The sequence below is a fragment of the Dasypus novemcinctus genome, chromosome 13 (genome assembly GCF_030445035.2).
Source record: "Dasypus novemcinctus isolate mDasNov1 chromosome 13, mDasNov1.1.hap2, whole genome shotgun sequence".
Lineage (NCBI taxonomy): Eukaryota > Metazoa > Chordata > Mammalia > Cingulata > Dasypodidae > Dasypus > Dasypus novemcinctus.
The window spans coordinates 93,197,477-93,212,644 of NC_080685.1; the positions used below are offsets into that span (position 1 = coordinate 93,197,477).

A 15,168-nucleotide genomic window follows, 5' to 3' on the forward strand; every position below is an offset into this window, starting at 1 on the left:
CAAAAAGATCTTTTGACTATGTTATTTTACAGTTAAACTTATAAGAGAATAAAAATTATAAGTAATATCAGTAAATTGTTTTTGCATCTATTTGTGTCTGCCTATTTGCTATGTTTTCCTACATTGAGATATTATCAAATTCACAAATGAAAATTCTTAAAAGAGCTCTATTCAGACTGTTAAAGATTAAATATGTGGTTATATATGTGAATGAGTATTCCTGGAGCCCAAATTAGGCTAAGCAGGATGGAAAGGTCATATAGAAATCTGAATATAAAAACTATGGGGAAAGGGTAAAAAGATTTTCCTGAGCTCTTTCCCCTACCCAGCCCACAGGGTCTTCTCTTTGCAGGGAGGGACTAGGTGTGGCAGATTGAAACTTTATCTTCTAGGTTGGGGAAGTAAGAGTCATAGTTTGTTCTGTAATTCCCCGATTTAAACCTTTTGACAGCCTTAAAATAATGGTAGTTAATAATTCTATTAATTCAAGAAGTAAAGAAAAAGTCCTTAACAGCCATAGAAAGATCTTTGAAAACAAATTAAGCAATTACAGCTATCCCAGACCCTAGCAGTCGGCGTGCTTCTGAAAGTTCCTTGCTTTGAACTGAGCTTATTGACATGCCTTGCTGCACTGACCCTCACAACCAATTGGCCTAACCAGCTCTCCTCCACCTCCACTCCCACCCCTTTAGTAGATGAAGCTTAGACAAACAGTGACAAAGTAGAAATTCCAATCAAATCTTTCTTTCCAAAGAGCCCTTACTCCTTTTCTTACCTTTGATAGACCATTTGGGGTAGTTTTTAAAATAAGGCTTGGAATGTCCTCAATTCGACATAAAGACATTGGTCCTTATACTCCCTGCCTACTGTCCACGTTGCCTGCAACTGTGTTTTCAACCCAGAGAGCAGGCGTTCATTAGCCGACCAGCCCACACGGATTCCAGAGCATGGGAAATGTCAGGCCAGCGCGGATGGAAGCGGAGGTGCGAGAACCAGCCGCCCCCGTCTGGAGCAGCCCATTCACACCCGCGGAGGCCACCCAGGTAGCCGGGTCTCTACCCCTGCCCTGGGCTCCCTGGCGTGGTCTCTGGGAACGCAACTCAGGAGGAACCACGCAAATGAGGAGTAAACAAGACTTTGCCCGTTAAGGGGAAGCTGTGGTCAAAGCTTTTTGCCCCGGAACTCCGCCGCCCTCCCCAGACTTAAGGCTCAGAGCCGGGCGATTGGTCTGCCTGCTCCTCGCTGCTCGCTGTGCCCTCTTCCAGGGTTCAGCCCGCTTCCCAGGTGTGCCTGCGGAGGATGGGGACCCCTTCGAGGAGCACGGAGCCCCTCCGGCCGCCAGCCCCGTCTCTCTCGTGCGGCTCCGCACGGCGCCTCCTCACCGTCCTGGTGCTGCTCGCGCTGCTGCCCGCGGCTTGGGGTAAGAACGCAGGCGGCGCGGGGAGGCAGCCGGGGCGCGGCGCGGGAGGCAGCCGGGGCGCGGCGCGGGGAGGCAGCCGGGGCGCGGCGCGGGGAGGCAGCCGGGGCGCGGCGCGGGAGGCAGCCGGGGCGAGCTGGGCGCCCAGGTACTGAGGTACTGCGCCACGCTGGCTGAGCGTGGCGAGAAGGCAGTCCGCATCTGGGACCCCCTCTGTGTCCCGGAGACCCTCGTTGCCTCTAGGTAAGAGTCGAGTTCCCCGGTCTTGTAAGGGGTTACGTTGTGCCCAGAGCAGAGGAGCGCGCACAGGCTAAGGCGGGGCTGCGCGAAATTCTTTGCTTTGTGTACGGACTGCCTAGATCTACTGTAGCAGAATGTGGCGCGGAATCACAGTGAGAGAAAGGGGATTTGGAAATTCGACAAACGTGGGTTCTAATCCTAAAACCTTACCTGTGAGGCTACACCCATACTGATATCGGTACCACATGGAGATACCACCTAAATGGCTAAAATGAATCCAGTATCTAATAATGCCTGTCAGTTAATCCATTTCTGTCCCCCAGTCCTACCTCTGCACTTTGTTCGCAAGGGTGCGTCTAGAGTCCGACCTCAAATTACTATCTGAAAACTGCCCTGTCTGGGACTCTACTGCCCACCAGCACTGCAAACCATCCCCATCAGCATCAACGTGCCCTTTTTGTGTCTAGGTTAGGACAGATCCCAGGCCAGGCACCTGCAGTTAGAGGTGAAGCTCCAGAATCCTCAGCGTAGCTCTAGTTGCAGACACCAGGGACTTTAGAGATGTTTACATACCCTCACATTTTAGAAATGTGTTTAGTTCAAAATAAAGTCTATTACAACTACTATGGAAATTTTGAGACCACACTCTCCCTTCCTTCCTCTTAACCTCAGAGGTAACTAGGTAAATGAATTCGGTTAGAACTCTTATTTTTTACCTCCTTGAAAGTCTTCTTGGTTGCTTGGGCTCATTGGGAGCCTCATCAGCTGAAATGGCAATCTTGATTATTCTTGTCCTATCTTTTACTGATAAGCCAGTTTCCTCTTTCCTGTCCTTAGAAAGTCCACATTCATTATTTTATTGTGTGGTCTCTTCTGTGTAGGGAAAGAAAAAATGTTTCCACAGTTGTTCTTATTTTATCTCCTTTAACATCAAAAATTAGCCTGTCAGGTAGAGAGAGATGCAGTAAAACTTTAAATCTTATTTGCAGAGGAGAAACAAGCCAAGTAACTTCAAGAAATTTGTGGTCAATGCTTAGAAGTTTTTGAGGTTCTTGTATCTGGCCGCCTTCTTACTGAAATTTTGTTATAGTCTGTCCATGTATATTAAGTCACTATCACAAGCCAATCACAAACACTACATTGCAATAAATATTTACTGGGGTTATCCCAATAACCCCCAAATGTGAAACAGCCCAAATGAAACTCTCCAAAATTTTACTTGCCCAAATAATTTAAATAAAGAAAAGGTTGAGTGAATATGAACAGTGTGTATGACATTTTGGAGTTTAAAAGTAGAGGGAGAGCTATGCCCTGAATATGTATGCACATACAAGTAGGGTGGCACGGTTTTTTGAAGTCTTCTAAATTAGATCAGGGTTCTGTATATTTTTTTTCCAGCCTCTGCCCCTTATCAGTCAGACACAGCAAGTCACTGACTATCCCTACCTTCAGCGCCCACGTGTATGAAATAAAGATAATTGTCATCTTGACATCTGAGAGGATTCCTGTGACAATCAGATGAGATAGTGCAAGTAATAGTGTTTTGTAATCTGGAAAAACCCAAGCAGGAAGTTAATAGGACAGAGCCTAAAGGATGAAGCAAAAGGGAGAAATCTCAGTTCCAATGGTCAAGAAAGGCTGAGCAGGAGCATGTCTTTAGCAGCACTTAAAGAAAGAATCCAAATGGGGTGTACTAGATGACTCACCGGGATATTTATTTGTATATAAAATGTAGCACTATTAGGACAGTGTTTAGTATCCCATGGAGTCTGGCGCCCTCACCTGGGCTTCACGTTGGGACTTGGTTACTACCTAATCCCTATTACGTGAGTTCCAATTTGCTTTCTGTGTATTCTGATGTATTCCTGTTTATATATGTTCAGATAAGTAAATGTAAGTTTATATTACCTATATTTATTTTTAAAATAATCTTTACGATGGAACAGGTAACTTCTAAGTTTTCTGCATGAAAATATTGAATGAAGGGATTCTAATAATGCCAGCTCAAGCAAACAAGAAAAAGGCAGAACTGACAGGCTCCAGCCCCAACACACAGACCTGCACACTTAAGCCAGCTCTTTAGAGAGACATTAAGAAGGGGGAACACTGTGTGTGTAATCACAACTACCAAAAGGTGACAAAACAAAAAACCTGGAAAGTATCAAGAAGACGAGTTGAAATAGAGCTTTACATTCACTCTTGCTAACCCAGGAACCCACTTTGACTATAAATTTGGTCCCTTGAATTGTTAGTTAGTGATAGTATTAAATCATCATGATTAGAAGTTATTTAAAATGCTTGTTTCATCAGTATCATATTTCTTTACATTGCTATTTTAATATAATGTATAAATGTACATATATAATTTACAAAAATGTATTTTTGACAGTCCATGCTCTTTTAAAAAAATTTATAGAGATTTTTCTGCAAAACATTTGCTGTTTCCTTCTTTAAAGAGTAAAGTATGCAGTGTGGGGAGCAGATTGTTCTCCAAGTTGACAGTGTATGTTTAAGCAAGACAGGAAAGTAATAATGAGTAAGAAAATTATACTTTAGCACAGAATAAATCGACCTGCCTTGAATGGAAGATTTGAATCAGGAGTATTTGAAAGTTGGGCTATGACATTCAGGACAAAAATCACAGTAAGATACCACCATATAGCCAACAGAATGGCTAAAATTGATAAGACCCTACCAACTGTTGACAATGAAGTGGAGCAACTAGAATTCTCATTTGCTGTTCATGAGCAGGTAAAATGGCACAACCACTTTGGAAAACAGATTGGCAGTTTATTAAAAAGTTAAACATATGCCTATTATATAACCCAACCATTTTACTCTTAGGTATTTACCAAAGAAAGATGAAAACATATGCCTACACAAAGATTTGTACATGACTTTTTAATAGCAAATTTATTTGTTAGAGTCAACAATTAGAAACAACCCATACGTCCTGTGTGAGAGCCAGACTCCAAAAGAAGCTACAGACTGAATAATTCCATTTATATGAAATTCTAGAATATCAGATCAATTCATAGTAGTAGAAAACAGGTCAGAGAAGGAGGTGGAAGAATGGATGAATTACAAAAGGACATAGGAACCTTAAAGAGGAGTGATGGAAATCTTTTTTTATCTTCACAGATATAAGGCTCTCTAATATTGGAGAAAAACAAATACATGCTTCCTCAGAAACTTTGCTTAAGTAGGGAGCTCAGAATAGGACCCTTGCTTCTGATTAAAGGCATTGTCAACAGAAACACTGAGACTTAACCAAAAAAAATTTTTTTAATTTAAAAAAAGCAACTTTGTACCATCCAGACCTGAAGACTAGCTGGGCTTGTTTTCTTCCAGCATTCTTCTATCAGTCAGTAGTCCCGTGGGAACCATGGTAGGGCCCTTCCATCTTTTTTTTTTCTCTCCCCCACCCCCCCAATTGTCTGCTGTCTGTGTCCATTTGCTCTGTGTTTTTCTGTGTCTGTTTCTATTCTTGTCAGTGGCACTGGGAATCTGTGTCTCTTTGTTTTGGTTGTGTCATCTTGCTGCATCAGCTCTCCGTGTGTGTGGTGCCACTGCTGGACAGGCTGGACTCTCTTTCACACTGGGCGGCTCTGTTATGGGGTGCACTCCTTGCGCCTGGGGCTCCCCTATGCGGGGGACACCCTTGCATGCCACAGCACTCCTTGTGCGCATCAGCACTGTGCATGGGCCAGCTCCACATGGGTCAAGAGGTCCTGGGTTTGAACCGTGGACCTCCCATGTGGTAGGCGGACGCCCTATCCATTGAGCCAAGTCCACTTCCTGGTCCCTTCCATCTTGAGGTACAAAGAAGTCCAGGCAGAATCTCAAAGACTCTCATTCAGAAGAGCCCTGAGGTCACTGGTCACTGAGTTCTCCCAAAGCTTTACCAACAAAATAGGCTTATTCCAAACTAGCTCTGCATTCTTAAGCAAAAAAATATATATATACTCTTGTAAGTAAAGTGGGCATGCCTATTTTAGCAGAATATTTTAATCCAACTGGTATTTTCCTTCTTCTGTAGATTATTAGCTATAACTACAACTTATCAAGTGCTTCCATGTACTGCTAAATACTTTGCATGCAGCAAACCAGCTAGGTCAATATTATCATCCTCTTTATGGAAGATGAAACTGAGGCTCAGAGAAGCTAAACACTTTGTCTAAAATCTCACAGCCAGTGAATAGAAGACATTGGATTCAATGCCAGATCTCTGTCTAAACTATATGCCATTACCTACTGCTGCTGTAACAATTTACCACAAATTTAGTGGCTTAACATAATAGAAATTTATTCTCTTACAGGTCTAGTGGCTAGAAGTCTAAAATAGGTCTGCATTCCTTCTGGGAGTTCCAGAGGAGAATCTGTTTCCTTGCTCTTTCCAGCTTCCAGAGGCTACCTACATTTATTAACCCATGTCCCCTTTCTCCTCCACCTTCAAAGCCAACAATGTAGCATCTTCAAATTCCTTTCTCACTGTTGCTCTGCTTCTGTTACCTCATGCCATCTGTCTTTTTTTTTTAACCTTTGTGTCTCCCCTGAACTCTTAAAATTATGCTGGGCCCTTCCTGCTAATCCAGGATGATCTGACCGTTTCAAGATCCGTAACTTAATCACATCTGCCAAGTCCTTCTTGCCATATAAGGTAACACTCACAGGTTCCAGGGATCAGGACTTGAATATCTTTGTAGGGGAGCGGGTTATTCAGTCTACCACACCTTTCTCCGTGTATTTTCAAAATTGTAGGGGAGTGGTGAGGGAGTCCATGACCATTAGGGTCCATCTTGGTAGCAAACCCTTATGGCCTAAAAAACAGCCTGCAGTATGTACATTAAATATGACTAGTGGGTGGTTAAATATGCATGTAGAGTTTAAATACATGAACATGATAAAAGACAGGCAGGAAATACATGGAGGTAGCATGCTCTATGATTTTTTAATCATAGAAGAAATGATGTTAATTATATTTTTTTGTCTTTATTCCTTTTTTAATATTACATTCAAAAAATATGAGGTCCCCATATACCCCCCACCCCCCTACTCCCCCCATAGCAACAATCTCCTCCATCATCATGAGACATTCATTGCATTTGGTGAAAACATCTCTCAGCATCGCTGCACCTAAATTATTATATGTTAATATGTTAAGGATACATGTTACTTTAAAAGAAAAAGTAAAATAATGTATTCCTAATAATCTAATAAAAGAAAATAGCAGAATAAAGCAATAATAATATAGGAATTGATCATCAGAAAGAAGGCCATGTGGAAGAAAATTAAGAACATAGAAAAGGTAGGAGAAATTTTAAAAAAAACTATTAATTGTAAGATGTAGGTTTACTCCCAATTATATCAATAATTATATTAAGTGTGGACAACTCCAGTGTAAAGACAAATGCTGTTATATTTTCCAAACTGACGTCCAACTTCTCAGTGAATTTTCAAGGGCATGTGGGATATTTGTAGGATTTTTAAAAAATTTTCAATGGAAACACATATTTAATGTCTCTCAAATACTTTACAATCTACTAGCTCAAAGAAGCTAATGGTTTCAACCTTAGATTACATATGTTCCTTTTGATGATGTCAGCTCTTGGCAAAGCTGGGTTTTCAGCAGTTGCTGTGATTTTAAAAAGTACCACATGATGGGAAGCAGACTTGGCCCAGTGGTTAGGGCATCTGTCTACCACATGGGAAGTCCGCGCTTCAAACCCCGGGCCCCCTTGACCTGTGTGGAGCTGGCCCATGCGCAGTGCTGATGTGCGCAAGGAGTGCCCTGCCTCGCAGGGGTGTCCCCCGCGTAGAGGGGCCCCATGCACAAGGAGTGCACCCCATAAGGAGAGCCACCCAGTGCGAAAGAAAGTGCAACCTGCCCAAGAATGGCACCACCCACATGGAGAGCTGACACAGCAGGATGACGCAACAAAGGGAAACACGGATTCCTGTGCCTCTGACGACAACAGAAGTGGACAAAAAGAGGAACGCACAGCGAATGGACACAGAGAGCAGACAACTGCGGGGGGGGGGGGGGGGGGAGGGAGAGAAATGAAAAATAAATAAAATAAAATTTTAAAAAGTACCACATGAAAATCAATGTACAGCAGGAAATGAGGTAGGAGTTTCCAATCTGATTCCAAGGTTTGAAAAGTTGTGCAATGCCCAACAGGTATTCACACCCCACTATTAAATCATTGTGGTGGTCATCAGACTTAAGTTGTTTGGACCTAATTGTTTAATAAATAGAATTGGTAGGTATTTCTTTTAGTCTTGAGATGCTATGTAATAATTACTAAGGGCTCTGTGAACTGAGTTAGTTCTAGAACCTCTATCATACTAAATTAAAAAGAAAAACTATATGGTATATACAAAAGAGACAGTGTATATACATATATATAAAGGCCAGAAAGAATATCACGCAAAATCTAACTAAAAGAAAGCTGGTTTGGTAAATATTACACAATGACAATCTTTGTCTTAAAATTAGCCTTGTGTGTTCACATTTAATTTAATTATTGACATATTGGGGATTAAATCTGCCATCTTACTATTTGTTTTTCATTTGTCCTGCAAATAAAGTAGACAAAGTTGAATGTGAAGCAAGACTCATTATTAGAGATAAAGAGATATGTTTTATAATAATAAAAGGATCGATCTACCACAAAATATAGCAGTTTAAATTTATGTGAGCCTAATAAAACTTCAAAGTATGTAGATCAAACATTGACTGAATTAGAAGAAGAAATAGTCAAATGTATAATTAAATGGAATATTTTTAGTACAACTCTTTAATTTCTGGCATAATAACCAGAACCCCCAAACTCATAACCATCTAGATGATTTGAACAAATATGATTAACAAACCAGCCCTCACTGACATAGACAGAAAACTGCACTCAGTTGCTGCAGTATACACATTTTTTTCAAGTACACATAATATAGTTACCACAGTTGGCCATATTCTAACCCATAAAATAAGCCTCAATCAAATTCAAAAGGTTAAGCTCATATAGATATATTCATAAACACAGTGAAATTATTCTAGAAATCAGTAATAACTATACGACTTTTAAAATCCACAAATGTTTGTAAGTTATGCAAAACACTTCTAAATAACCATGGGACAATGGAGAAATCATGACAACAATTGGTTTGAACTGAAAAAAAAAGAAAATATGACACATCAAAACTTAAGGAATGCAGCTAAATCTATGCTTGGAATGAAAATAATAGTCTTACATGGTTGTTTTAGAAAATATGAAAGGCTGAAAAAATAGCTAAGTAATCATTTCAAAAGGTTTTTTAAAAAAGCTTAGTAAACTCAGAGAAAATAGGAGGAACATAAAAATAAAGATACAAGCAGAACCAACAAAGCTGAAAGTTGGTTCCATGACGACAAAATTGATCATCCCTGGCCTCAATCTAGTCTCCATAATTTGAGTTAATTGGGAAATGTAGGCAGAAAAAAAACAAAAGAGAAAATAATACTTCAAACTAAAGTAAAATTATATTTTTCAACAAATTTTTCTTCTTAATTATGTATTATATGACTCCAAATGGTATCTTTATTCCTTTCACTTAAACTTATGAGGCCTTAAGGGGAAGTAGCTGAGTCTAGTATTTAATTCAAAATATGCACCAGGCAATGTGTGCTTTCTTCAAGGGAAGTGTAGCCCTAATTGTTGAGTCTGTCTATCTGTTTTGTCCTTGAGCTGAAATGATTGACTTGACAACACACTTACAGGAAGCGCAACCTCCACTGAAGGCCAGAGAGGAGACTTGTAAATTCTTCTCACAAGCCTGTCAGGTCTGAGACAACCACTGAGAATGCAGTTGGAATGTGAAGTACATGAGTGCAACCTGATAATCCAGAAAATAATAAGTGAGGATGAGATGGATGAAGCCTGAGCACAGGCACTTCCTCATTGATGAAAATTTGAATTTATGAAGTAAAGTTTTCCCTTGAGTGAAAGACTAGATATAACTTAAGAGCCTTCAAAACACCCAGGACATTTTTATAAGTGGATGCTAACGAAAAGTTCATTCCTAAGGTAGCTACAATCCATTTGCCACTATTAAAGTGTTCTTTTTCTTCTTTGGTCACATCTATGAAGTGATCTATTACATCTATGAAGTATATTGGAAAGAAAGAGGAAGTGGCGTAGTGATTAACACTAACTTTGGTGGTGCTGTGGTTTTGGCTTCCAGGTCAATGCAAAGCCCCAACACAGTTTCCATTTGCCAAGCCTACAAATGTGACTGATGCATCTGAGTTTCCCATTGGGACATCTTTGAGGTATGAATGCCGCCCTGGGTACATCAAGAGGTCGTTCACTATCACCTGCCTAAAACATTCGATCTGGTCAAGTGCCGAAAACTACTGTAAACGTGAGTAACTCTGAAGTAGGAGCTTCTCTGTGTCCATCAAATAGCTGTAAGATCTGATTCGATTTGTTGAAATTTTTAGAACTAAGCCACATCAGACTTAAAAAGTTTTCCCAAGGTATATAGGAGGTGTGAGAGTTATTCCTGCAGAGCCTCTCTTCTTACTGTTTTGAGTTCCCGGCATCTTGTCTAAGTTCAGTTCATGAGCAATAGTCATCACAAAGCAGGACTGTGATTCCCCATTCTCTAGAGGCCTCCCTTTTCAATGTCTGAAGTTAAGTAATGAATGACTCAGGACAAGAAAGAAAAAAGTATATTTGAGTAATGTGGTACAGAGAAAACCCAAGGTTTTGAGACCTTTGAATTACACTTGTAAATCACAGAACATAGTAGTTTTCCTTTTCCCAGGAAGCATAAAATGAAGAGGGGACAGTTATGGAGGGGAGGTCTTTTTGAATGTGGTACTTAGTAGGGAGCTAATCCTGAGGCAGTCTAATGAGCTTCCTCAAGCTGGCCATTCTATGGAACCATCAGAACTAGAGGTGTCCTTCATCTCTAAGCCACCATTTATATTTTATATACAACAAAAGTTTAGAGTGTTCTACCCCTAGTCCCAAAATTCTGCTTCTTTTCCATAGGTAAATCATGTGGAACTCCTCCAGAACCCGTAAATGGCATGGTGCATATAAACACAGGAATCCTATTTGGAGCAACTGTTAATTATGTTTGTCATGAAGGGTGAGTTGGAAGTCGCATTGTTCAGGATGTCAATTCTAGCGTCATAATATCAATTTTTAAACCAATCTTAGAAAGGAGAGCTACTATATCCGCTCTCTAAAAAACAGCAGTAGGATTTGTAAAATAAAGATTGTAGCTTGAATTTAGTCTTTTAACTCCCCTTGAAAACCTAAACAAATTTTTTAAAAATAGGAAAAACCTTCATCCATGCTGAAAACTTGGAAAGGATGTCTATCACATGCCAAATTAACTCATCTAAAACTAAGTGAGTTAGTCCCTAGGTGGGAAGGAACAGCTCTCTGAAGAAACAAATAAAATACTAATTGACCCACACAAATATCCTTACCTCAAAGCAATGAGAGCTGGAGATGGTGGATGGGAGAGAATTAGGAAACATGGAGTTGTTTGGGATGGTGGAACAGATGTGGAGAACAGGCACATATTAGTTGTCATAGCACCTTTCCAGAGAGTAATGGGCAAAGTGGAAGCATCCCAGGAGATTTGCTGTGGAGATTATTCTTAGCTTATCTTTGGGGGAGACAGCCAATCTAGGAAAGAAGTACAGAGAACTGCTTCACTTTATAACTTTACTTTAGCTTTGTTTTTTTTTTTAATTAATTATTGCTTATAGTACATACAAGATAATATAACATAAGTAAAAAATAAAAATAACAATGAAAAGAAACTTCAGTATAAAACCATCACCTTTCACAGCATTACTAGTACCTTTGAAGCATCCTGTGAGTCCCTCCCAATTTCTATTCCCCAACCTCCTCCCAAGTACCCGCCATGCTGAATTTTGTGTTTTTCACTCCCTTGCATTTCTTTACCATTTTTCCCCACACATGGTCTGAATAGGTATAGTTTTAGTTTTACAAGATTTGAACTTTATATAAATGGCATGATACATGTACTTTCTGCAACTGCTTTATCATTTTAATATTTTGTTTATGGCACTCATCCATGTGGTTGTGGTTCATTTATTTTCAACATCTGAATGGCATTCCCTTGTATGAATACAATTTATGTATTTGTTCTTCTGTTGTTTTTTAGATGTTTGGATTGTTTCTAGTTTGTTTTGTATCATTTTGTTTTGGTTTTGCTATTAAAAAGCATTCCTAATATAAACATACTTATACATGTCTCCTAGTGCACATGTGCAAAAGTTTCTCACGGCACTGGTTTTCCAGCTTTATTTACCATGACCCACAGCTAAGAAATACATTTTAAGCACATGCGCATATACATTCAAACACACACACATGCTTCACAGGCAAACTTATGTAATGTAAAAGTGTCACAAAGCCTTTTTCTATTTCTATTCAACATTGTACTGCAGGTTCCAGCCAGGGCAATTAGACAAGTAAGGGAAATAAAATTCATCCAGATTAAAAGGCAGAAGTACAACTATCTCTATTTTGGGATGACACAATCTTGTATATGGAAAATCCTAAGAAATACACATACACACATAATAAAGCTACTAGAGCTAATAAATGAGATCAGCAAGGTTGCACGATACAAAATCAGTACACAAAACTAAACTGCACTTTATACACCAGCAATGAACAATCCAGAAACAAAATTTTATTTAAAGACTAGTTGTTTATTTTATTTTTTTAAAGACTTATTTATTTATTTCTCTTCCCTTCCCACCCCGCCCCCACCCTGGTTGTCTGTTCTCTGTGTCTATTTGCTGCGTCATCGTCTTTGTCCGCTTCTGTTGTCAGCAGCTCGGGAATCTGTGTTTCTTTTTGTTGCGTCATCTTGTTGTATCAGCTCTCCGTGTGTGCAGCGTCATTCCTGGGCAGGCTGCACTTTCTTTGGCACTGGGTGGCTCTCCTTATGGGGCGCACTCCTTGCGCATGGGGCTCCCCTACGCAGGGGACACCCCTGCGTGGCATGGCACTCCTTGTGCGCATCAGCACTGCGCATGGGCCAGCTCCACACGGGTCAAGGAGGCCTGGGGTTTGAACCGCGGACCTCCCATATGGTAGACGGATGCTCTAACCACTGGGCCAAGTCTGCCATGCCAGAAACAAATTAAGAAAAGAATTCCACTTCAGATAGCATCAAAAATAATAAAATGCTTAAGAATTACTTTACTCCAAGAAGTACAAGAAGCTGCACTGAAAACAACAAAACATCCTTGAAACAAAATTAAAGAAGACCTAAATAAATGGAGACACAACCTGAATTCATGTATTAGAAGTTATTATTAATATGGCAATACTCCCCAAATTGATCTAAAATTCAGTATACTCTCTCCCAAAATCTTAATGTCCTTTTGAAGAAATTGACACTAATCCTGAAATTAATATGCAAGTATAAGAGACCTAGAATAGCCAAACAATCATGCAAAATAATTTCCCAATTTCTCACCTTACTACAAGGCTACAGTAATCAAGACTGTGTGGTATTGGCATAAGAATTGATACATAGGTCAATGGAATAGAATTGAGAATTCAGAAATATATCCATACATTTATTGCCAATTGATATTTGACAGGGTGCCAAGATAAGTCAATGGAAGAATTGAATAGTCTTTTCAACAAATGCTGCCAGCACAGCTAGAGATCCATGTGCAATAGAGTGATGTAGGATCACTGTCATGCCATATACAAATAGCAAATCAAAATGGATCAAAGACCTAAATGTAAGAGCTAAAACTCTTAGAAGAAAATATAAGTGTAAATCTTTGTGACCTTAGGTTATATAGTGGCTTCCTAAATATAACATCAAAAGCACAAGCAACCAAAGAAAAAATAGGTAAATTGGACTGTCAAAATTAAAAGCTTTGGTACTTCAAAAGATGCTATCAAGAAAGTGAAAAGGCACCCCACAGAATAGGAGGTAATTACAATTCATAGATCAAGAATACATAATGAGCTCTTACAACTCAGCAATAAAAAGACAAATAACCCTTTTTTTTTAAGTTGGGTTAAAGATTTGAATAGACATTTCTCCAAAAGAAATATACAAATGGCCAGTAAGCACATGAAAAGATGCTCAACAACATTTGTCATTAGAGAAATGAAAATCAAAACCACAATGAGAATAGGTTGTAATCTAAAAGACAGAAATTAAAAAGGGTTCACAAGGATGTAAAGAAATTGGAGCCCTCAAACATTGCTGGTGGGAATGTAAAACAGTGCAACCACTTTGGAAAACAGGTTAACAGCTCCTCAAAAGTCAACCAAAGAGTTATTGTATTTCCAAGCAATTCCAACCTAGGTTGGAAAACAGAAAACAAAGGTCCACAAAAAAACAAATATGCAGATTTTATAACAGCACTAATTATAATAGCCAAAAAGTAGAAACAACCTAAATATCAACTAATGAATGGATAATCATAATGTTGTATATTTATATAATGGAATATTATTCAACCACAAAAAAAAAAAATGGAGTACTGATAATGCTACAACATGGATGATCCTTGAAAACATCATGCAAAATGAACAAAGACAGACACAAAAGGTATCGTATGATTCCACTCATATGAAATGTCCAGAATAGGCAAATTCATGGCAGAAAATAAATGGTTTCTAGGGGTTATGGTAGGAGGGAATGAGAGTAATTGCTAATTTGTATGGGGTGATGAAAATGTTGAGGAATTAGATAATGGTGATGGTTGTAAAACCTTTTGAATAAACTCAGTTTAAGTCCCCACCCCCTTGGGTGAGCTTTATAAATGGACACTCACACAAGAAGACACACAAAAGAAGAAGACACATGAGAAAAGAGAGCCCCATAGACACAGCAGAGGAGAGAACTTTTATCCCGTGGCCCCAGAAAGACAGATGAGGCATTCACCTGATAGTTTGCATGCTCAGAAAGCCCAGAAACAAACAAGCCCTATGCCAGCGTGAAGCTGAGAGAGAAAGGAAGACTGAATCCTCTCAGAGATCAGCAGCCATCTTCCTTCAACACATGGTAACAGACTTTGGTGAGAAAGTACTTCTATGGTACCTTGAGTTAGACTCTTCAGGGCCTTGTAACTGTAAGCTTTTACCCCAAATAAATACCCTTTATAAATCCAACAGATTTCTGGTACTTTGTTAGGATCCCTTTGGCTGACGAATATAATGAGTAGATAATTTAATGTAAAATAAGATTACTTCTTTAAAGAGGAATTATATAAATATAATCTTAAACCACAGAGTATAATAAGAAAACTAGAAATTAAGGAATTTTTTTAAAGTGCTAGACCTGTAGTCCTTGTTTCATTCCTGACATCATAAATGAAGAAACAGATTCATACATATTTTTAATGGATAAGATTTTTTAAAACATAATTTCCAATTTAATAACAAAAATAGAAAAGTCAATCCATATTTCAGAAGAGGGAGAAGAAAATGTTACACTCTTTTCAT

At 39.2% G+C, this 15,168-nt stretch overlaps 1 protein-coding gene across 1 annotated transcript in view; it reads left to right on the forward strand.

The window, feature by feature from the left end:
* Window positions 1-15,168, forward strand: part of LOC101430310 (complement receptor type 1) — a 179,664-nt gene that overhangs the window by 65,238 nt on the left and 99,258 nt on the right. The window contains exons 27-29 of the mRNA XM_071207305.1: window positions 1,208-1,420; window positions 9,878-10,057; window positions 10,693-10,792. Coding sequence (XP_071063406.1) covers window positions 1,208-1,420; window positions 9,878-10,057; window positions 10,693-10,792 — 493 coding nt within the window. The remainder of the gene's footprint in view (window positions 1-1,207; window positions 1,421-9,877; window positions 10,058-10,692; window positions 10,793-15,168) is intronic.